The 21,953-nt window shown below is 48.0% G+C and overlaps 1 protein-coding gene across 1 annotated transcript; it reads right to left on the bottom strand.

The window, feature by feature from the left end:
• Positions 1-48: 48 nt before the first annotated feature.
• Positions 49-21,892, bottom strand: LOC131212643 (uncharacterized). Its single transcript, XM_058206578.1, has 11 exons — positions 21,872-21,892; positions 15,750-16,267; positions 14,819-14,932; positions 14,485-14,649; positions 10,186-10,393; positions 9,869-10,105; positions 9,622-9,803; positions 8,826-9,027; positions 8,622-8,747; positions 8,382-8,524; positions 49-4,479 (listed from the first exon to the last, which is right to left on the bottom strand). The coding sequence occupies exons 1-11, from the start codon at positions 21,890-21,892 to the stop codon at positions 2,457-2,459; spliced, it is 3,939 nt and encodes a 1,312-aa protein (XP_058062561.1). The 3' UTR covers positions 49-2,456.
• Between the last annotated feature and the right edge of the window lie 61 nt (positions 21,893-21,953).

Consider the following 21,953-nt stretch of genomic DNA (forward strand, 5'->3'; position numbering starts at 1 on the left):
CCATTATGTACTGAGTTGCATCATTTGGGCTCACTTTATTATGCACCGTATATTTCAGACGTTGTTGGCAACCTTTACAATCTAATTTTTATAGGTTCGTTTTGTTCTTTTTCATTATATGGTTCATATTTCGTAAGTAATTGGATTGCAAAAAAGATGTTGATAGACTTTCTTCTGTTTATTTTGTTTTTCCTATAACGATCAAGCTCGGAAGTTTTGATGAACTATACTGTGTTTTTTTGTTGTAATATTTCTGTCTCTGCTGCTCTCCGGATAGTGGTTGTTAGCAGTGATTGTTTCTTCTTAATTGTACCTCATATTCAATTTATTGTATTGGGTTGTTCTTTCCGCGACAAAAAAGTTGGCCGACCTAAGCGAGAGGAACGCGTGTGTATTCGGAATTGTGTCTGCAATGATGGCGGCAATAGGTTGCATGCGCACTTTATGCGTGGTTTCTTAGTGGTTTATCTCCGAACAAAACCTTAAACTACAGCTTAACGGGGTTCAAACAGAGGTCTACATTCTATATTGGTTCTTACCTATGGGTTTGGTGCCGTTGTTGTAAGCAAAGAAAGTTTGACTGCGTTATGTTCTCGAATGCTTGAGCTTTGATAAAATGATAACAAACGCCTCCTTAAGCTGTATTTCTCTTCTCGGCGCAGCGATAAATAAGTGGCACCACGGAAACGCGCAACCCAATCGATGATATTTGTACATCTAAAGATTTTGATATTCAGGGACGGTTTAGAAATTGTTCTATCAAAGGTTTCATCAATCTTTCCGTCTCTGTCGTTCAAACGACTTCGTTTTCGTTTGATCTTCTGATGTGCCCTCGAGGCGCGCTTTCCTGCCGTACGGTCCGGCAGGCTGTCTTGCTTCTGCTGTGTATCTTTTTTTATCAGCCAACGAAAATGTACAAACGGAAAATTCACCATTTGGTAGCGCGTATTGGATAGAAGAGAAACGATTCATGACGCAGTAACAGTGCACCCTGGTTGCCTATTGTTCAAGTGGACAGTGAATGAAAGTGTACGTTTGTTTCATACACGCAGTAGTGGTTGTTAGTGGTGTTTGAAATAAGTTATTCATTCAATTGTTTTCAACTTTGGCCGTTTCATTTATTTTAAAATGGGTAATTATGGTACTAGGCTCCGCTCTCTCTTTTTCAAGGGTGTATCGCAAATGGGATTCGGGTGACACAATGGTCATTTCCAGGTGTACTGTCCTGTAGAAACATGAAAGTAAGGTTCGATCTTCATTCGGTACATGTAATCCGTCAGTTGATGATGATTCGTGGGAAGCTATCATTCATTCATATACATTTCAGCTTGATCGTCATCGTTTGCTCGAGCCCTCCAGCTAAGCGGTCAACGCCTTTCGGGATTGCCTACGAACATTTCAAATATACTGGTTTTGGTTTTCTCTAGAAAAATTCTACTTCTGCGTTTTCGCATTTCGTTCATATGGTCACACATCGGGGACAACGTCGTGATTGCCGGTCTACCTTCCCGACCGCTCTCTAATGTACTTTAAATTTCACTACTTACAGTGTAGAACCGGGGATGAGTATATCGAGCGCAGGAAACGAGGGGGGTTGCCGTGGCTGGGGTCAAAATCTCGGTCGGATAGTGTACCCTTTATCATTTTAAGTTATTGTTTAAATACTGATTACTTCTTGATTGACACTTTGACTCTCGCGTCGAACGCGTTGTTTCCCGTACCTTCAACCGCCATTCCCTTTTTCTAACAACTCACACTCGCGCAGGTACACTGCTGCAATCGAAAGCGAATCCCTGTTTAATCCGGTCGGGTGTGTTCTTATGGTGAACAACTAACTGCCAAGACGCAGCCTGATACACTACTAAGGATCATTGTGGAAGCTACGGAAGAAATTTGACCACTCGGGTCGCGGAGAGTTCTGGTTGGAAACAAATGGTCATCGACGCTCTAGTGTCTACCGGGACGAAAAGTCTACCCACTATGGCGGTCTACAGCAAAGTTGTGTTATCTTGATGTGTATTTCGGCTACGTATTGATTATCGTATATGCGTGGCGCGCAAGCCGATTAGCGGCACGGGCCAAGGGACTTGTCAGTGTTTGCTACGACGCTGGACTGTTGTTAAAACTCGAGAGACAAACTGACTATGTACGGCGCAGTGGGCTATCCACGCTGCCATCTAACGAGACCGTGAAGGGGAACGAACGAACAAGGTTAACGTGAGTCCGCGTGTGCGCTACCATTTTGCAGATCGCGTCGAAAATTCAGCCACGTGACACAGTGTCACGTCCGCCCGCGGCTCTAAAAAGCTCTCGCGTAAAAATGGCCCTGTTTCGTGTGATGTTCCTGTTTCCAGTCAGAGTAGAACCTCGGCTTGCAGTTCACTGCCTACGCGGCATGGGCAACGGTGCAAGTCGCCGGAAAAGGGGAATGTTCGGTTGAGCGTGTCACGGTATTATCACAACATTTGCTCCGACTCGGTCGGCGAGATGATGGGCGACAGTTCCATGCCCTCGAGGAGCGGTGTTTTCTCCTCGTTACCACTGCCGAAGCCACCGTCACCGCCGCTGGCGGCCGTTGCGTCGTCCAGATACTGGCGCACGTCACGGGGTGCATGCTTGTGGCGTAGGTCCTGCGGTGTCACCGTGTCACGGTGCGTCGGTAACGGAGACTTGAGCAGGGACGTGTCGGTCGTACTGATGCTGGCCGTATCTTCGCTGGTCGTGTCAGATGCGTCCGAAGTGCAAGTTACGTCCGACGAGAGGCGCTTCGCTTCAAACTCTGGCGGTGGTTCACCGGCCGACGAGGAGGATACACTGGCGGCACTGCGGCACGGGCTGGCCCCGGGGCTGGTCGCCCGTAGCGATGCGTCCGATGAGATATCCTCGATGGACACACTGTCCAGGATGGCGTTGTGTTTGAAGCGGGCCAACGAAAACAGCTGAGCCCGATCGGTGCGGTTGGGTCGCAGACGACTCGTCGAGGAACTGGCCGCCACTGGGCAGGCGGGAGAGTCAGTCCCGAGCGCCGGTTCCGGTGTAAGTGTGAAGCGATCGCCACTCATTTCGCTCGAACTGCCACAGTCCGATCCGGTGGGCAGATCCTGTGATCCGTGGCCATGGAACGAGGAGAAGGAATGTGACGGGTGCTGCTGCAGCTGCGGCGGTGGCTGGTAGTGCGGATGGTGGGTTGGTACACAGTTGAACGACGTCTCGAACAGACATTCGTTCGATTTTATCAGATTGCTGCGCCACTGGAGACCCCGTTCGCGAGCCGTCGGCACGATCGTGTGCAGGTTCTGGTAGGACGCGTGGTTCTTCTTCGACAGCTGGTGCTGCGGAGAGGCTGCAGGCTGCAGGTGGCCAAAGTGGTGCGATGGCGAGAAGCCCGACGGATGGTGGTGTTTTGGGGAGGGCGAAGAGGACGATGGTCCCGCGATCGACATCGGTGGCAGGGAGAGCTGCGGTTGGAGCAGCCCCGGTTGTTGGTGCTGCTGCCGCACCGTGGTTCGCGACGTGGTGGCTCCGGTGTCGATAGGCATGAAGGCCGAGTCGATCCGGCGCTCCTCCTCGAACGAGCGGAAGATTTTGCGGGCCGTGTTCTTGATCGATTTGTGAGAGGACGAACAGGACATGTCCTCGAACGAAGAGACGCGGTACTTCTGCGAGAACACCTCCGTGGTTGCGCACTTTCGCAGCGGTGACAGTGTGTAGCAGAGCGACGAGTTCGTGGTGGAGGCCGAGTGATTGTTGATCATTAGCTTCGGCGGCTCGAGGAACCGTGACCGGCTGGGCGAGATGTCCCGGGATGCGATCGAGGGCTCGGTACGCGAACTGCTCACGGCGCAGTGGTAATCGTGGCACGGTGACGATCCGGTCGAATCGATGTACTTCATGTTGGCGATCGTCGTGGCGAGATTGTCGGCAGCGCTCTGCTCCGCCAGCAGATCCTCGACACCCTCGTCGATCGGCGAGTTCATCGAGGCGAAGCTGCTCAGCTTAAAGCTGGACGCCCTGGACGACTCGCCGTCCGTCATGGAACCGAACGCGGAGTCTTGCGAGGGGTTGCTGAGCCCGAGTATCATGCCGCGCCGGCTGTACTCCATGCGGCGCGACTTGGAGTTTTTGTAGGCGGACGACGGGTTTAGACCCATCGCTGCCGCCGCCGCCGCCGCCGCCGCCGCCGCCGTTGCCACCGCCGCCGCAGCCGACGCTGGCCCTGCCGATGAGCCGGAACCGCCCGCCACCACCGCCGTGCCCGAGCTGCTGGAGCCTTGCGATTCTTCGATCGAATCTATACGAATGATTGTGTTGTTGTTACTATTGCTGTTATCGTCCGAGTGGACGTTATTGTCACAGTAATGTATCGGCGAGCTCAGTGGATCGTAATGGCATGGATCGTCGATGCGGGCCGACGCTATAACTATTTCATCTAACAGACCCTCGGAATCACTACTAGACAGATCGGAGGATTCTACATCACTATAAAGAAAGAAGTCGGACTCGAGAGGTCGAGGAGGTCCGGGAGGTCGGGTGGATGGAAGGTGGATGATTCGGAGCCGGATTCGGATTCGGACGGATGGACGGATGGACGGATGGATGGTGGGCGGCCGTACGGCAACGATATAGATAAAATCAGACAGAACACACTTACAGACTGCGAGCGACACACCGCACAGTAAAACACAGCAAAACATAAGTTTGCTCTTATCTGTGTGTTGATGCGTGTGTGTCTGTGTGTGGGATGTAGTATGAGTGCATGTTATGGCGCGACAGTGTGGAACTAAACCAAAAACAAACACATGTTAACGCACACAGCAACATATAACGCAACACAACGCAACAAACCAATCGATGCCACAATGCTAATGGTTTACTGTTGGCGGCCGCCCATCAATGGCTAATCGCTAGCGAAGCACGTGTCTCTTTTTGCACGACAAATTGCTGCTGTTTAGCGTAGAGCGTTATGATAAGCTAAGCACGAGCCACAAAGGGGTAAACAACATAAAACGTACGTCTAAGGCAAAAGGCGATGGAATGTTTTCCGGCATTGTTAATGAAAACAGAAATTACGACGAAACGAGAGAAAATGTTCATTTACTGTGATTGAATCATTTTACGGTCAATAGATTTACGACAGCTAAGCGCTCTTGGTAAAGCAATGCTCTGCCTTACTCGATGCTGTCCTTACTGCATTACTTGTTAAGAACAAGATGATGAATGGTTCTTATGCTATGGCTTGCTAAACCCACTGACTGCGTGCAAATGGGGCCAGCAAGATAATGAACTATGATAGTAACGGTACCGTATTTGTGGATAGAAAACACTGATAACGCAATGATGCTGGAAAGATGGCTCCATCATGGGACGAGTTTCATGTTACGTTGACATTTTTTGTGGTCCCGAAAGGGGTGAAGCAGAAGTAAATTAATTTGCTTAACCTTACCAGTTTAGTTAGGGGAGGCCTAGCATTGGGGCAGTAACAAACATCACTAGCACTGGCTTATGAATATTGCATAAACGAAGGTCACACGCTGGCAACATAAAATTCTCATACGGTTTAGCACAAACCGGTCATCCAGGGTAGTTGTATCATATTATGAAGTGATTACGTTTGTCCGATGCTTACCTAAACTGTGACGTTGTTAGAAGGCCTCAGGCCTCAGGATGTGACGATGGTTATAGAAATTATTTCTATCTTACAATGAAGCAAACACTCTCTCAATTTTTTTAACTATTGTAAGAACACACAGAAAAACGCTCACACACGCAGAGACAGAGAGAGAGAAAGAAATTTGCGATTGGAACTGTATGGCGTTGAACGGTTCTTGGTCACCGACAGTCGGTTGGGCTCGTAACGTCATTTAATACAAATGGAATCATGAAAAGGGGGGTCACTACGCAACAGCTGGCCAGAAACGGGTGCTGAGTCGTCAGTACGGAATGCACACAATCATATGGCCACTCTTCCGGTGGTTCTGGCCGCCTTGTGGCGTGTTCACCGCCTGATGGAGCCGCCTGGTGGGGCTCGTGGGCCGGATGGCCAGAAACCATCGAACGCAACCACCGTTAGGCCAAACGAAACACAAAGTCATCGTAATGGCCCTGATAGTTGGAACTGTGTACGGGTGTGCGGGTGTGAGAATCCCAAAATCATGGGGACATGGTGTATGCGTGGTTTTTTTGTCAACAAATGTATTAATCGAAGATAGACACCATCGTCATCAGATAGTAGCCACGGACAGGGCAGCCATCGAGATTTTGATTACCGTTTTCGTGCGCATAGAAATAGAGAAACAACATAACAATAAACCCGAAAGTACAACCGAAAAGTAATGAGATGTCGAGATGCCGATGCTGATGGTGGCCAGTGCGAACACGGGGTTCTCGGTCTGGTTCGGTGATATTAATGAATGATGGATGAAGTCGTGAAAACGTAGATTTTCCACTCGCTTGTGCGGGGTAAATGGATTGATCATCAACTGGCCTCGACGATGTCGGTTTTTATTAGCATGTTTCCGTTTTCAAACTACTGTATTGACCCCTATGTGAACCGTTCCTAATTGTTCCTAGTATGGAGGGTTTTTTTTTCATTCTTGTCTTCAATTTCTACGAAGAACGAATCAATGACAAAAACATAGAGAAAAACAGTCACAGAGTGCAACATCAAAGTGTAGCCATTTTCCGATTATGCGCCGTTCATACCGATGTTATGCCTTTAAAAACTGCTTGTAAGATGATGAAGGAACGGAGGAGAGGGATTTACTCAGCCAAAAGGTGGATTACCGATAGGGGGGTTTGTTCTTGGGGCTTGTGGTGGCCGCGTGTGTGAATGTGTTTACTGATATGTATGTGAGGGTGTGTGCAATCAAACGATAAGATATTTAGCTACTTTATCATTCCGCAAATATTATACAGATGCATTCCGAACCTGCTCCAATGGTACCAAATGATCATCAGAAAACTAAAACCAAAGATGGCCAATAATCGAACAAAGCACGAGCAACTGAACGGAACAAAACGAAGCGTCCAGTGGTCAGCGGTTGCTGTGGCAATGGTAGATGGCATGTATTTTGCGTTGCTGAGTTTTCGTTTTACTTACTGTATTTATCTTCTTTTCGGTCCGTCGACTTCTTCGATCGGTGTGCCCACCACCACCAGTGCGCCGGATGAGGACGATCGTTACTCGGTCAGATCAGATCAGTGCTCACTGATGAACCCAGACGTGTGGGTAAAATCGGCGGTGGATACGGGAGCAAGGAGCAAGGTAAGGCAAAACAAAAAATAAAACAATAGAAACCGAGCGATCCAAAGATCGAGGCGAACAAGCAACACGGTCTCTTTGGCCACGGTTGTTTGCGGGTAATCGGTACTTTGTTCATATAAAATCTTCGAGCTTGATACGTTTTAGGAAAGACACTGAAACTGTGCATCGCCCCATTGTGAGCGTTCGATTAAAGGTGTAACTTGCAAAACAGTTGCCACGAGTGCATCCTTCCGACAGCCTTGATTTGCCGACTTGCAAATGCATCAGTGCAAAGCTGTGCGCTTCGGGAGCCATTGGTTCGCATTGGTTAACTATCTGTGAGTGGTGCCTGTGTTTTGCCTTTCTTCGCGCGACGGTTTTGTACAACCTTACATCGTTTTCTGCTTGCTTTTGGAGGAACCGGAAAGGAGTACCGGTACGGGATGGGTATGTGAGAGAGTGATGGAAAGAGTGTTTGTGTGTGTTTGTTTGGTGGTTTGTTGGCATAACATCGGATGATAAGAGTACACACAGGTTATTAGAATTAGAGCTGAGTGAAGTACGTTTTTAGTTTCAAAATGGATAAGATCTACATGAATAAATGAGACAAACTGATCTTTCGCGCAACCACTAGGTAGCTAGTGATGATGTCTAGAATTGGCAAAGCATTGCTCTCGCATTTTAACACAGAGAGGCAGAAAAAAAAAACTAGGACACCGAAAACGTTTCCGATCCGTACTTGATGAAATGGAACACTATCTTATTTCGTTTGCTTGTGCTACGAATTGTCCGGGTAAAACTGTGCTTGTAAAAACCAAACAGTATCTGTGAGAACTCCAAGCGGTTGTTAGACAATTAGACAAATATCAGCAACGGAAGCTGCTAAATCGGATGATAACAGAAAAGTCCGTTTGACACATAACTCACAAACCGAAACCTTAGACTTTGGAAAATGCAAAAAAAGGAATTGCTTGAAAATCGTCGATTTCGTGTCGGATGTCGCATGAAGTGAAAACCAAAACACAAAACACAAACAAAAACACGTAACCAAAAAGTTAAGAACGGAACGGTACGAAAAATGTACGATTGTGAGACGATCGGCAGCGGCAGCACAGGACTCTAGACATAGACTACACACCCGGTTTTCCGATCCCGTGGCGTCGATGGCGGTGTGCAGGGCGAGCTGCCCTCGCTGTACGAACCGCTCATGATGGCACCCTGGCGCCGCCGGACAGCATTCAGTAAGCTCAGGGTGGAGCTGCTCAACCCGTGTTTGAAGGACTGTGGGCGGGGAATGGAAAGCGAAAGCGAATCAAAAGGGTGAAAACCGTTTAGTGCAATTAGCAAAGCATTAGCTGCCACAGCAGACACTACGTACAGGCACACATGTTCCTCGCATTTCTCTTAAATCGATATTGCGGAAAATATCACAGAGCACGAGCTCCTCCACCGTCGGGTAGCGACCATCCGGCGATTCGAATATCATCTGCAGCACGTCAACGACCTGGAATGGAAGTAGATTCGATCCGATTTTAAGTACCGAACATCAGTGCCTTCGTTGGCGTATCGGCGCAGTGCGTACTTGTGGGTACCGCTCGAGATCGAGCTGGTAGTGGCCGGGAGTTGGCTGGGGTGACGTCAGCTCGTACCCGGCACACATCTCGAACAGTAGGTGCCCGAAGCAGATGACGTCGATGTTGTCGATGTCCGGCGCTGACCGTGCCCAAATAACGGCGTTGACACGTGAGTTCAACCCAAGCAAACCGTTCTCCAGGCCGGAAAGTCTACAAAGTTGAGGAAAAAGGGCGTCAATAGGGATACGTTGAAGGCCCAGGTCGGTGCCACAATGGGTGCGTTGGTCTCCATTTCCTCTAGTTGGTGCCCCTAACCTAGCCGCAGTTGTTTCGTTCTCCAGGGAAACGGTGGAATTCATTTGTCATACACATTGTCAGTGCGCCTGTAGACGGGGTAAGTGCCGCCAATGCATTCAGTGTCACATTAGTGTCACCGTAATGTATGTACTCGGCGACCGGCCCGGTGACTGATGCCGCGACAAACCGGAAATATGTCATTTCGGATGGAAATCCGTTCCGAAGCCGGAAGCAATCGGAGTGAAAGGACACTTTTGGGGTTCGTGCAGTCCCGAATTGAGTTCTGGTCACAGGCCCAAACATTGGAAAATCAATGGAATGAATGATTTTCCGTTTTCGGGAGCAATGTGACACGGTGTGACACGTTGCGAGTCGGTTCGACTCTTTGGTTCGAGAAACGTTTGAAAGACATTCTACTGACGTTCGAAGTTTTTGGTGTTTTGGCAACGAAACAGGACTTTTCAGAATCCTGTCGAATGGGTGCTTATTTAAACGTAAGACGCTTACCGGGCGACCCCATTCTGCAGAATAACGTTGCCACTGTGCAGGTGTCCGTGGGAGGGTATGCCGCGCTCACGAAGAAACAGCAGCGCTTCCAGGATTTGGCGGCCGAGACGTTGCACCTGCGAGATCGGCAGGCAGGTGGACTTGCGCGTGTACTTACGACCCCACGGTTCGTTCCATTGGGACTGAAGATTGATACTGGTTAGTGGGCTTATCGTTATCGGTTTGTTACCCGGCAACAAGCGCGTACCTTATAGATGAGATCCTTGAGACTGCCACGGGGATTGAAGGGCATCACGAGACTGGTGTACTGGTGGGAATCGGAAGGGAAAAAGCCGAGATCTAGCACCGGGTAGATGTAGGGATGCTGCAGCGAGCCAAGCAGCTCCATCAGCACCCCCTGGGGACATTCAGACGGCGGCAATTCTTCTAAGGCAATGCAATCAGGAGGTAATGGTAGTAAAGTCATGAGCCGATCGGTACGTATCTGTGGACAACAATAAAGACGCCAGCGGCGTAAACAATCAGCATCGGGGAGAGTCGCTTCCTCGAGCTCGGGCTCGTTACCGTGCAGTCGTTGAGTAGGAACCAGTGCTTATTTGTCCGCGACCCGATGTCATCTAGGTGTGCGATGGACTCGTAGCGACCGCCCGAGTGCTGCAGCCACTCGGTGCAAGCAGCATAGGCCCGTTCCCTGGCCGCTCGCTCCCGCGGGCTCCGGTCCGGGGCGCCGATGCCACTGTCCAGGGCCGTATACTGATAGCGCACACTGTGTCTGAAAAGGGGAAACGAAAGAGGAAGAGAGAAAAAATCCTGTGGTCAAACACCTTGCGGTACGGTCCTTGGTGATCGGTGATACACTATTTCTGAGATGCTATGCTCTAGCCTTCGCGACACACTAGAAGAAGCTATCTCCCGAAGGACAAAGAAATTGGAAACTCTAGACTAATACCGAAATATCGAATGCAACAACACCGGAACTCGTACGTACAAACCTTCGGCTGCCCGGGCCGAGCGCAGGGCTGTGTAGTGTAGCGACGGCAGCTAACGGAACAGTATATACAGATTCGAGCAAAACTACGCAACAAATGAATGGAGAGAGAGAAACATGAATCACGCAACAGAAAACCAGGACAACACTGACGTGGCAGATAGTTCCAGGCCATGGACTAGCGAATGTCGAACGAAACTTTGTCCAAACATGTCGACACATTCGTGACGGTATAATGTCGCTTTAATTTTGTACAGTTTGTGGCTGACGTTTGATTTTCGTCCCAACAAAAAAGGTCACTTTCTGTTTAGTAATCATGGCCAACCCAACAACAATGGCCCGGCCCGAGTACGACGACGGCAGCAAGGACAGTGGAAACAACCGTACAAAACACGCGTATCCTCACGGAAGCCTGTCGATAATCGATGGTCAGAAGTAATGGCTATGCGCCGCACGATGTGCACGTGTTTCTAATCCCATTAGCAAGACTCTGTGTCGCCAACCGACACCAACCGATACCCCGGGACTATGGTCAGGCACATTCTCCAGCACAATGTTGCCACCATTAATCGGTTTCAGGGCGTCCGAGGTTTATTGTTGGATGAAGTGTTCGTAATGTGTCATACCAGACAGAAACAGAGCACTGATGAGCATTTTGCTGGGTCAGTTGTGGTTTCGGACAATGTGCTCATGACTCACGAAGAACGAATGGAAGCGGGACGATTCACTCGCACGCTGCATTAGGGAGACATGGACATGGTTGCTTTTGTCTGCAAGAAAGAAAGTGGTGTCCATTGGTTCAACACTACCACCATGCAATACAAATTTGCGGGTTTGGGTGACGATCGATAGAGGTTGCTTTGTTGCACAATTAACTCGGATAGTTGGGACAGAAGGGCACAAAACAACAAACCAACATCGTAAACAGTAACAACGTTCAGGCAGTGTAGAAAGTGAGCAGGGACATGTAGAAACAAACGTCTAGAAGAACCAGTCGAACGACCATTTCGAACGAATTGAGTAGAGTATGAAGATAGTAAAGTAAATTGGATGGCGCCATAACGCACGGTGTTGGCTGACATTAGGAAAAAGTGCCACAAATGGCGAAATTTAAACAAGCAGATTTAAGTAGTTCTTGCCACTAAATTACTATTCCTAATAAGTTGAGCAAAAATAGTAACTCAAGAGGAGAAAGATGTTCCGAATACTTTTGAAACAGATAAGGTATTGTACAAAGGTCGCTAGTCGCTAAGAAAATGAGTGGATGATAACTTGTAAGATCTATTCGAAAAATGCACGAAATCGGAGCTAAAACGAGAAACAGACAGACAGAAAGGAGAGAGCGAAAGGTGAAGAGAAAAAATACTATAGACCAAGAGACCCGCTAGAGGCAAACAGACACAGATGAACGCTGAAAGAGCTACAACTTATAGTACTTCACTGATGTGACTCGCATTTTGCTTGATAATTTTTTCTGTGTTGGAAAACTTGCAACACGTAACTGAGTACTCCTGGAACGAGTTCTTGAACGTGTTTGACCTCTCCCCCATTAGTTTGACAGTGATTAACTTTTCTCCACTTTGCTTTGGTGATTAAGTAGTTTTTGACAATTTGATTGACAATTTGGCGTGTGACGCAGTGTAGACGCGATAAATTTTGAATCGATTCGTTTTTGAACCACAGTTGGCTGGTTTTATTTCGCACATTGTTACCTCTTAGATTTACAAATGATTCTAACCTTACTCACTTACTGTACTATTGCTTATTGTTGGTACAGTTGCTTTGAGTTGCATCTTGTATGCGTGAATTGGTTTACTGTTTTGTATTTAATTTATTTGCCTTATTTTGTTTTATTTTATTTGCCTTACTTTGACCAATTGTTTATTAAAATTTTTATTACTCAGTTAGTTCTTTATTAGCAGTTGCGTTTAAATGCATTCAGTTGAAAGGAAAAGTTGCATAGATCGTGGTTGGATAAGCACCAAACTACTTGGTCCAAATTATAGGCCATTTAATTCAATAAGTAGAAATCATAAATAGACGAATGTTGTATGAGTAAAGCAAGCTTTTGCGTCGAAACAATAAAGTTAGCGTAATGTACAGTACGTGTTTATCACGTAGAGTCGCGTTTGAAGAGGTGGTTGAGTTATGTTCAAGTTTCTCAGGGTCTGTGGTTCACTAATTGCTGGTACTGTAACCTGTTTATGCCGGTTCATTCTGCTTTGCGGTGCACAGACTTCAGTTGCTATTTGCCAAGGAAGATCGAAATGGTAAATGGGATGGCTGCACAGTACGACAAGGATGCCCTACAGAGAGGGACCATTCGCTGGCCGCTGGTAAATGCGATGCGAATCCCAATTAGTAGGAAGTGCCAGTTGTTGACCCCCGTTCAAGTGTGTCTTTGCGGCACTGCTAGAGGAAGGAAGCAGCAACAACGTTCAACATTCAGCAGCTTCGCAATGGCCACTGAATTCGCCGAATGGCAAACAAAAGTTTTCGTAGATCTTGCCGTGATCCCGGTAAAGGGCCCAGATTCAACCAAGATAAAGATTTTCTCGATAATGGAAATTTCAACTTTTCCCACCGGACGCACCGAGCGAGTGTGTAGCGGCCAATGGGCTACCATTGCAATCGCAGAGGAAATTCACTCGTTGAATCGTAATCGAAAGGGGAATTATGCTTGCTTGCCCCATTGGCGCTGAGAGTGATTTAACGGAATGCTGGTGGCTCGGATTGCTTTCTTCCCGGCCCGCCCAGGGACCAAATGGTTTCTGTTGCACGTTAAAAGAGAGTACAAAACAGTAGCTAATCAAGATCTGGTCTTAGTATCCGGGGTCCTTCCATCCAGATAAGACGGAACCGCTTTTATCAATTCCGCGTGCTGGTAACGCGAATTTACCAGGAGTAAGAAGGTTCGTTAATTAAAAGTTTTCCTGAGTAAATTGAAAATGTTTTAAACTGGTTTTATCTGACATTTGATGGTGATGCTGTGTTTGCTAGGCAGCAATTTATTGGGCTATATTTCTTTTCGACCCGGAATTAAAAAGTTTCATAATTTGTGACCTAAATCTAGCTTAATCATCAGCGATGGCTGCTATCTGTTGCATGATCTATAAACGACTGACAAATGGGTGTTGCGTTGGCTCTAAAACTGGCAAAACGGAATAAAGGCATGAGGAAACGATAGAACTAACACTATGTCGGGTTTGAGAATAATGAAGAGCAGGGCTGATTGAAAATTGCCAAACAAAGAGGAACGAGACAGATAAATAGAAAGAGATATTGAGAGAGAGATAGTGAAAGATAAAAAATGAACAAACATTTCCATTTGCCAAACCACCTAACTCAGCGAGCATTTTCTGCTAGGTATGGCAAACATTAAGCTAGAAATCTATCTATTTCGTTGAGCAAGACAAATCTAGATGGCAAAAAGTAGAACTGGTGTCTGTGTGTATGGTGGGGTACTGGTGATAATGTGTATTCTGATGCAGTTCGACAGGATGACTTTAAGGAAAAAATTACGAATAGTAACAAATTGGGAGGCAGGCTTAACATCCCATTTGAGAACTTCCAATTGAACACAAAAGAACGCGAACATGTTTGAAAGGATTCTTTTGGTCGAGTACATTCATGTTTTTCCGTTAATTATCCTCTATCTATGGCTAACCCATTGGAAGGTGTTATCAGGAAGAGTTTGATGTGGGTTTAAGTGTTGAGATTGTGCACGTGTACATTGAAATGCGTAACATTAATCAACAGTAAAGTAAATTGAAAAAGTGACAACGGATGGCAGAGGGTTACAGTTGGTTTGTAGCAGTAGTAGAAGTAGTAGTAGTAGTAGTAGTGGAATGAAGTAGTATGAAGGGCATAGAAACCTTGTCGGTGACTCGCTATCTTTGGTCGCGCCCGTACTCTCCTGCAGCAGGCTTCGACTGAAGAGGAACTTGGCGAGCGAGTCGAGCTTGGCACTGACCAGTGGCGACCGCTCGGAATGTTCAGTTTCGGAATTGTTGTCGTGCTCCGAGCTAATGGAGCGCCCTCTGAAAGAACGTGAGAAAAGAATTCCGTTGGCTCAGACTGTGACAATGGGGCGGGTGGTGCTTTGTTGGGGTTGAAGATGATGATTTACAATGCTGAATACTCATTAGTGTGAGCGCCACCAACATGCGATGTATGGGATGAGTAGATAGGAGGCGGAAGTGTAGTTACCTGAACAGCATGCGTTTATTGGCCGCAGTTAGTGTCGGTTCAGGGTGCGGTTCCTGGAACTCGGCGGCCGACTGAGCACGGCGCATTTTTCTTTTCTTCCGTCGGTAGCTTGACCTACGGACAGTTGGGATCCGGACGAGCCGAGCGAAAATAAGAAGCCAAAGGCAACCCACAAACCGTAGTGGTCATTATTGTAGACAAATGCGGGAGGCAATTCCAGCGGTTCAAAAGTAGAAAGAGCCGGGATCAAGGATGCAAAATAGAAAGAAGGATGCAAGGCAGTAAAAGAAAGAGGAAAGTTGCTGATTTAGTTTCGATAAGCTTTGTGCAAATGTCAGTACTTTGTATTGATTAAGCTGGTTGAAGGTGCCGGTCGAGCTAATGGGCCTCGTGTGCAGCAGAAACACGGCAGTTGGGTGAAGTCCGAATGTGGCGCTCATTATTCGTCCCTCTCATCCAATTGTTTTGCTGTCGATCGTTGTAGGGATTACAGTGTGTGGATTTATTGTTGCGCAATACGAAATAAGCCAAAGCCAAGCCAGCTCAGGATGCAAGTGTTAGTACAGAGCGCAGAGAGAAAACAGTAACACAGTAAATTGTTCACGCTCATACTCGTTCACAAGCATTTTAAAAAATTATGAGACTGATGCGTTAGGGAAGGGAAAATGTAACTGATTCCTAACATTTGTAAATTCCAATTCGAGTCGGTTCTTACCTGTCCTGCTTTTTTTTGCCTTTTTTACCATTTTTCAAAATCGACCGATTTTTGTGCTAATAATCCTAAACATCACTACGTTTCTCGCGGTTGGCACCATTCACGTCAGGGTTCACTGTTCAGCCGGACTGGACAACTCACGGCCGGTCTGCTGCACACGAAACTGATCGGCACCGGCCCTCGTGTGAATGGCACGATGCTGTCGGTGGCACTTACCTCGAAGGGCGCTCCTGACAGAAGCGATCGTGACCGGTGGTTTCCACCTCTTTCGCCTCCTTATCGTCTGCGCCATTGCGCTTGTTCATGGTCGAGTATAGGTTGAACATCTTGAGCTTGGTCTTCACATTGGTCACCTCGCAAACGCGCACTATAATCTTGCGGCTGCTCTTAATCACCGTATTGATTGTCTTGTAGAACGAGAAGGACACCGGGGGACCGTCTTTGGGCGGCTTGCTGCCGGGTGGTGGTGCCGCCGGTTGGCAACTGTGGTGGTGTTGTGTTTGGACGTTTTCTGGCGGTTTTTCCTGTAATTCTGGCTGCTCCTGCAAAGGCAGTTGGAGCGGTTGCCTCGGTTGCTGTTGCGGCACCGGCTGTTGTTCCCTTTGGTCCTGTACTGGTTGCTGCAATGGTTGTTGTAATGGCTCCAGCGGCGTCGTTCGAAGGTGCTGCTGGTCGGGATGAGTTTTCTGATGATCTGATCTAGATGATGGTTGTTGCTGCTTATTCGTTGTATCCTGCGATTTAGGCAGAACGAACGAAGAGAGCGAAGATTCGGGCTGTAGTGATCGGTACACAAACGATGCGAGTCTTCGGCGCCTTCTTCATGGCTTGGGATTGGAATGGTCGAAAATATTTGAAAAGTTGTCCGATGCACTGCAACGTGTCATTTTATCGACCGTAGGTTCGACGCATTACGACATTACGGTGGGCTGGCTAGCTGGCGAGTTGGCTTTTGCATCGCGAGAACTGCCACCAAGCACCCACCGTTGGTAAGAAAACGTTAACAATGTCTAAACCTTCTTTTCACAATGCACGTGTTCGCGTAGCAAGCGGAAAACTGGGAAGACGAACTGTCGAGCACCATGCGCCTCCATCATCGCCACATGAAGGCGTGCCAATAAGCGCATTAAACCGTCCCGACCATTGTTGGTCAGAACGTTGGCCTACGCTTCATACGATGTCACGTGCGAGGCTTCCTGCTCTGGGTGGCAATTAAGGGGATCTTAAATCAAATTAAAAGATTCGCCCCCGGCTATAGGCAGTGTGCTGGAATTCGTGCTTAGACACCCGACAGGCCGCTAGAGTTTAGTGGAAACTTTACATAAATCTGACATTATAATGAGCCGAAAAAAAACTAAATTTGTTTACTGTGTTTCATACATTCTTCGCGAAGCGAAAAGCTCTCACTCGGGCGATGTTATAAGAGTCACGCCCTTAAGGGGCTTGCTAAATGTGGGTCTCCTATCGGAACATGTAATCACTGTCAATAACTTCTGTAACACAGCCTTGATTGTTTCCGTTGCCTCACTCAACGAACGTAGCGAAACTGTAACACTTAACACAAATTATGCTGCCAACAAAACTTCTCAACCGTCTGCGGAACGCCCAGTTGCAACTGCATTTACCATGCACCAGGATCGATGCCGGAAACCCGCAGGATCCAAGTTCGACGTACGATGGATGGACGTTTTCACGCACGGGACTCGCGGCTTTCGTTCTTCAGCGTGTGCCCGAGGGAACTTTCCACATTTTTCCACACTTTGCATTCATTGTTCGAGAAAAATGCTCCATCATTGCCACGACCGGGGTTGGCCATTCTGGCCGCGGAACAAGCTGCTGATGATGAATCGCTGTCGGTTGGTCGGTTGGTAGTTTCAAACCGAGTGAGAATACTTTGGCACTTTCGACGCGGAAAAGCTGCCCGGCTGGCCCGCCTGGTAACGCCGACGGACGGAACGGATATGAGCGAAAAGCCTGTCCATCGTGCCACAATTTCGTCGAACTTCGCTAGGCCGATATCGCCGTAGTGGTGTCTGTATAGCGCAACAACACACACAAACACATCCCTATTACCTGTGGCCCTCTGGTTGGCTGTGCGGGGCTAGCTGGCTGGCCCGGACCTGGAGTAATGAGGACTTTATTTTGTGCGTTGGTGGAAAAATGAACTCATTTAGTGCCGGAGGGAGCACCTTGCCGGGCGACTGTGTTTGTGGGTATGTGTGTGCGGGTTTGTGTCCTAACAAATTGCACACCAAGCGTGTCGTTTGTACGTGTGGGACGATCTCAATTACTTAACGCAAAACATTGCGCATCTAACTGCTTTGATTGCGATGCAAGAAGTAAAATGTGGCATTTTTGGCTAACACTACTACAAGTAGGTTGAGTAACATTCAACATAATGATGGCTCGAGTAACTTAAGTATAAATTTTAAACAAAAATACTGGTCAATTGAATCAACTTAATTTTATTAAACTGTTAAGAAATTCCAATACGATCCGTAAACGAGCTCGACCGGTCCGAGATTGCAGATATTGTGAAGTTTTAAAATACACTAAACCATGGTTAACGGCCTCTGAGGCGGCTTGTCCTTAAGCGTGGCCTTGCACACACAAAAGTCGTACACCTTATTTACCAGCTTCTGGAAGATCTTTTATCGTTTCGCACCATCATTCCAACAGCTGCAACAACTCACGGTCGGTAGAAGGCAAGTTAAGCCACAAAGTAAACCGTTTGAAGCCAATATGAAGGACGGGCGCCTGAACTCAACTTTCCAAGTCCCCCCGCTTTGGTAGGAATATTTCATAAGGAATTTTTTACGGTTTGCAAAAGAAACACCATAACCCACAGACAGCTTTTTCTGGCCACTCGCGCTAGGCCTGTATGGGGCAGGGAATCCTTTGAAAGCCTGGCCACGGTGCAATGCAGGTTTTTTGTAAACAAAGTGGCAAGACGTGGACATCATAAGAAAGCGCTACGTGCTGAGCTGGACACGCTTGGAAGCTGTCACTCGCAACAGCCGGTTTCATTATAACGGGACCAGACCATGGCCTGTGCCAAGCAATCCCCGATGGTCCGATTTTGGCACTCACTCATTTCACCTTTCTGTAGCTGTAACCGTTGACGTTTTGTGCCACCGGAAATCGTGTCCAACGCTCTCTCGGCTCACACACCGGCTCCGGTAAGACGGACGACGCCCGTTGGCTGACCGAAATGGGATAGATTAGTGTCGCTGCCGTAATGATGGGACTTTTTGATCGAGATGGAGAGAAACACAGAGAGCAAGGTGGCCCGGTCAGGCTCGCTAGGCTCGACCGTGGTCCGGGGTTATGAATTTTTAAAATTTCATTTCCCCAACGCCCGTTGAGATTCGAGCATCCCACACACGCATCCGTGAGGCCCGCTCACGGAACTAATGGAACTTGTCACCGAAGCCTCCGTTCGGCCTGAGCGAAGCGTGACATTTCACTTTCGGTGCCAATTCGCGCATCCTTCGCTAGATTGGGCATTGGGGTCTTGGGCGTCAAATATCGCAGGGACACGTGGCACCGTTCGGACCGTAAGGGTAAGATCAGCAGCTAGTGCGCGGTGCGAAATGTCAAAGTTCAGCATCCCGGGCAATGCTACGCAAAAATAAGTGTAGCCACAATAAACGCAATATATTTACTTTTCGGAGGCTGCCCCATTGAAAGTGCGTTGGTGCAGATATGCAGTGATGTGGAGGGATCGTTTTCTGTGTTTTTTTTCCGCTGCGGGTGATACCTGTTTTCCCCTGGGCGGCCAGGATGTGGAAAATTTGTTGAGTGGAAAATTTGTTAGCATGGTTGGGCTGGGCACATGGCTGCCACCACCGATCGAGCGCTCTCCGTTTTACCCTTTAACCTTTCGCCGGGCTCTGTGAGTTCCACTGTGTAGGTGTAGGATGTGTGGGCGTTAGCTAAGGTCGGCCAGATGAAACGAATCTTCGGGCCGGGGGCTGGAAATGTCGGGCACGTGTTATGGCCGGGTTTCCGAACTTATCCGTTATGGTGAGCGATGCATGGAACCAATCTATGCTCCAGGTGAAGACTTGCAACCAAACAATCTAGATTTGGAGTAATGTGTGTGGGGTGGCTCGAGTAAAGTTTGTACCAAAAAACCTTTCAAAGTTTGACACAGAGTCCACCAGAGAACCGATTGCGAACTCAAACTTTTTGGCACAATTCAACACATTATTCTCAAAGGTTAGTGCCACAAATAATGCTGCCAGGAGAAGTGGCTGTGGGCATGAATAATGAATCACGCATCTAGAGCCTGGGGCTGGATTTGAAACCGGACCTCGTTTGGTTGGAACGAATGGAGTAGCATTCCCAGAATCAGAATGCACATTTTTGGTTGGAAAATTACGATGCACCTGACGCCCGGATCCGGCTATTCGAATCCCGGGCACCGATGGAAACAAGTGAACAGGTTTCTAAATTATTCAAATATAGCTAAAGTACATGAGCACTGTTCTGACGTACTTGTTAGGTCGTTTTTTTTAGCTCCTAGCATCGGAGCTCCATCTGTCAATTAACTGTGTGCTGCAATAACGGGTCGTGTACTACACAGTAGCTGCCCTGGAGCAGTGCTAGAGGCCGTCAGAAATGGCCGTGATATCGATCCATCAATTACACTACTGGCATGCAAATTCCCCTACATCGCCGAATGCTTGGTTATGGAATTTTCAAAAGAAGGCTCTAACGTGTGTCCATCGTTAAAAACTCGTTACTGGCAGTCAGCCTACCGGGGCAACAGGAAGCCAGCACAACAACACAATAACACCAAAAACCCGGGGCAGGAAAAAGGGAACGTCAGGCAAATAAACCAATCATCCGGGCCCGCGCTGTCAGCAGAGTGGACCGGGCACATATAAATAGCCAATTCGATTCACTAAATGACGTAAACAAGGGTTGTAGGTGGTTGTTGCTTGACTTTGTGGCGTCCAGGCGAGAAACCCACCCTCGATGCTCGAAGGTTGAACTTTCAATAGTTTGTCTTTGTGTTACAGCCACCGAAAACGCCCCACGAAGGTTGACCGACTTTAGGGGGCACAGGGAGAGCCACCAGAAAGCCAAAGCCATGAGGTGAGGGAGAGATAATCTAAAATCAATTTCCATGGGTTACAAAATAATCAATCATCCTTTTGGTTCCCACAAAGGCTTCACTCGGGCCCGTTTCCAGTTCCGCTCGCTCTGCCTCTGCCCGAATGCCAGAGCTGCGGATGAACTAAAGTTTGCCTCAAAGTTATCCTGTTCGTTCGATAGGCGGTTGGTTTCGGTCCTCCGTCTTCCCTGGCTAGCGGGATAGGATTAAAAATAAACATTCGCACGCAAATGGCTAAATGGGGCCATTGTGATATGGTCAGTGTGACCGGTGTGTTTGCATTCTGGTCACACCCAGCACGCCGGACTGGCCGGAAGGTTCGGTTTCGGTTCTTTTCCGGTTTCTCAATTTCACTTCTCATCATGTTGCTTCGGAGGCGGCGTACGTTACCTATGCTTGCCCAACGTTTTATATTCACAATGGCCACACCAATGCTCATTTGGCCTTTTTCATTTCCGGCTATTAGTTGCGTGGCCTGGATCCGCTTACGTTCTCTTTACTTTACTGTACTTTGGTACAGTGAAATAGAAGCGAAACGAGAAGTGTGTCGCAAACTGTCTCATTGTTGCTGTTAGATGTAAATATCCGTTCTCTTTCCACCGGGCAGTAGAGTCCCTGAAATGTGATTTGAATTGGATTACCTCGCTTTGATTCGATTGTGCAACGAAAGGCTGCCGTTACCCAACAACAGCAGTCATTCACCGACCGCCGGGTGGACTGAAAACAGTGTTCCCCCTCCGTTTGCCCACCCCGAAGAAGCGTGATTTTTGTTTTTGCGCCGAGTCTGGAAATCGATTGGTACCATTTTCTGTGCCACAGCTCTTGGCTCACTGGCAACTCGGCTTCAAGCAATGTAAACTTGCTGCCGATGCATAAACCAGCTCCTCGCAGCGGGCCGCGCGCTGTAAAGTACATTGATGCCACCGCCGCCGCCGTGCAGCATAGAAAGAGGACGACGAAGAAAAATCAACAAACATCGGGAAACCCGTGCACGTGCGCGCTCGCCAAAGCCGCTGTTGACACACTGTTTACAGGGCGTAGTTTTGCACGATTCACCATTTTCACTGCATTTCATTACATTGCACTCGTCGGAGTTGCTTACGACTGGACCGCTTTCCTCTGCAGCCGAGTGCTTTTGATTGGCCACACAGGACTTTTCGGGCGTCCTGGGCGTCCCGGGCGTATATGGGTGCTGCTGGGGTGTTACCATATTTACCTGCATCGTTTTATCCAGCATGAAATCACAGCCACAGCGCCGAATATGATGATACCGACTGTACACCAGAGTGCACCCTGTA

Source organism: Anopheles bellator, chromosome 2 (assembly GCF_943735745.2).
Source record: "Anopheles bellator chromosome 2, idAnoBellAS_SP24_06.2, whole genome shotgun sequence".
Taxonomy (NCBI): domain Eukaryota; kingdom Metazoa; phylum Arthropoda; class Insecta; order Diptera; family Culicidae; genus Anopheles; species Anopheles bellator.

What these genes read in the sequence shown, in the direction of transcription:
- LOC131212643 (XM_058206578.1), bottom strand. Translation starts at nt 21,892, where the DNA reads ATGCTGGATAAAACGATGCAG. An exon ending in ATCTCGAGCGGTACCCACAA is followed by an intron (nt 8,748 to 8,825) that starts GTACGCACTGCG and finishes CTTCCATTCCAG; the next exon opens with GTCGTTGACGTGCTGCAGAT. An exon ending in CCACGGGATCGGAAAACCGG is followed by an intron (nt 4,480 to 8,381) that starts GTGTGTAGTCTA and finishes CTTTCTTTATAG; the next exon opens with TGATGTAGAATCCTCCGATC.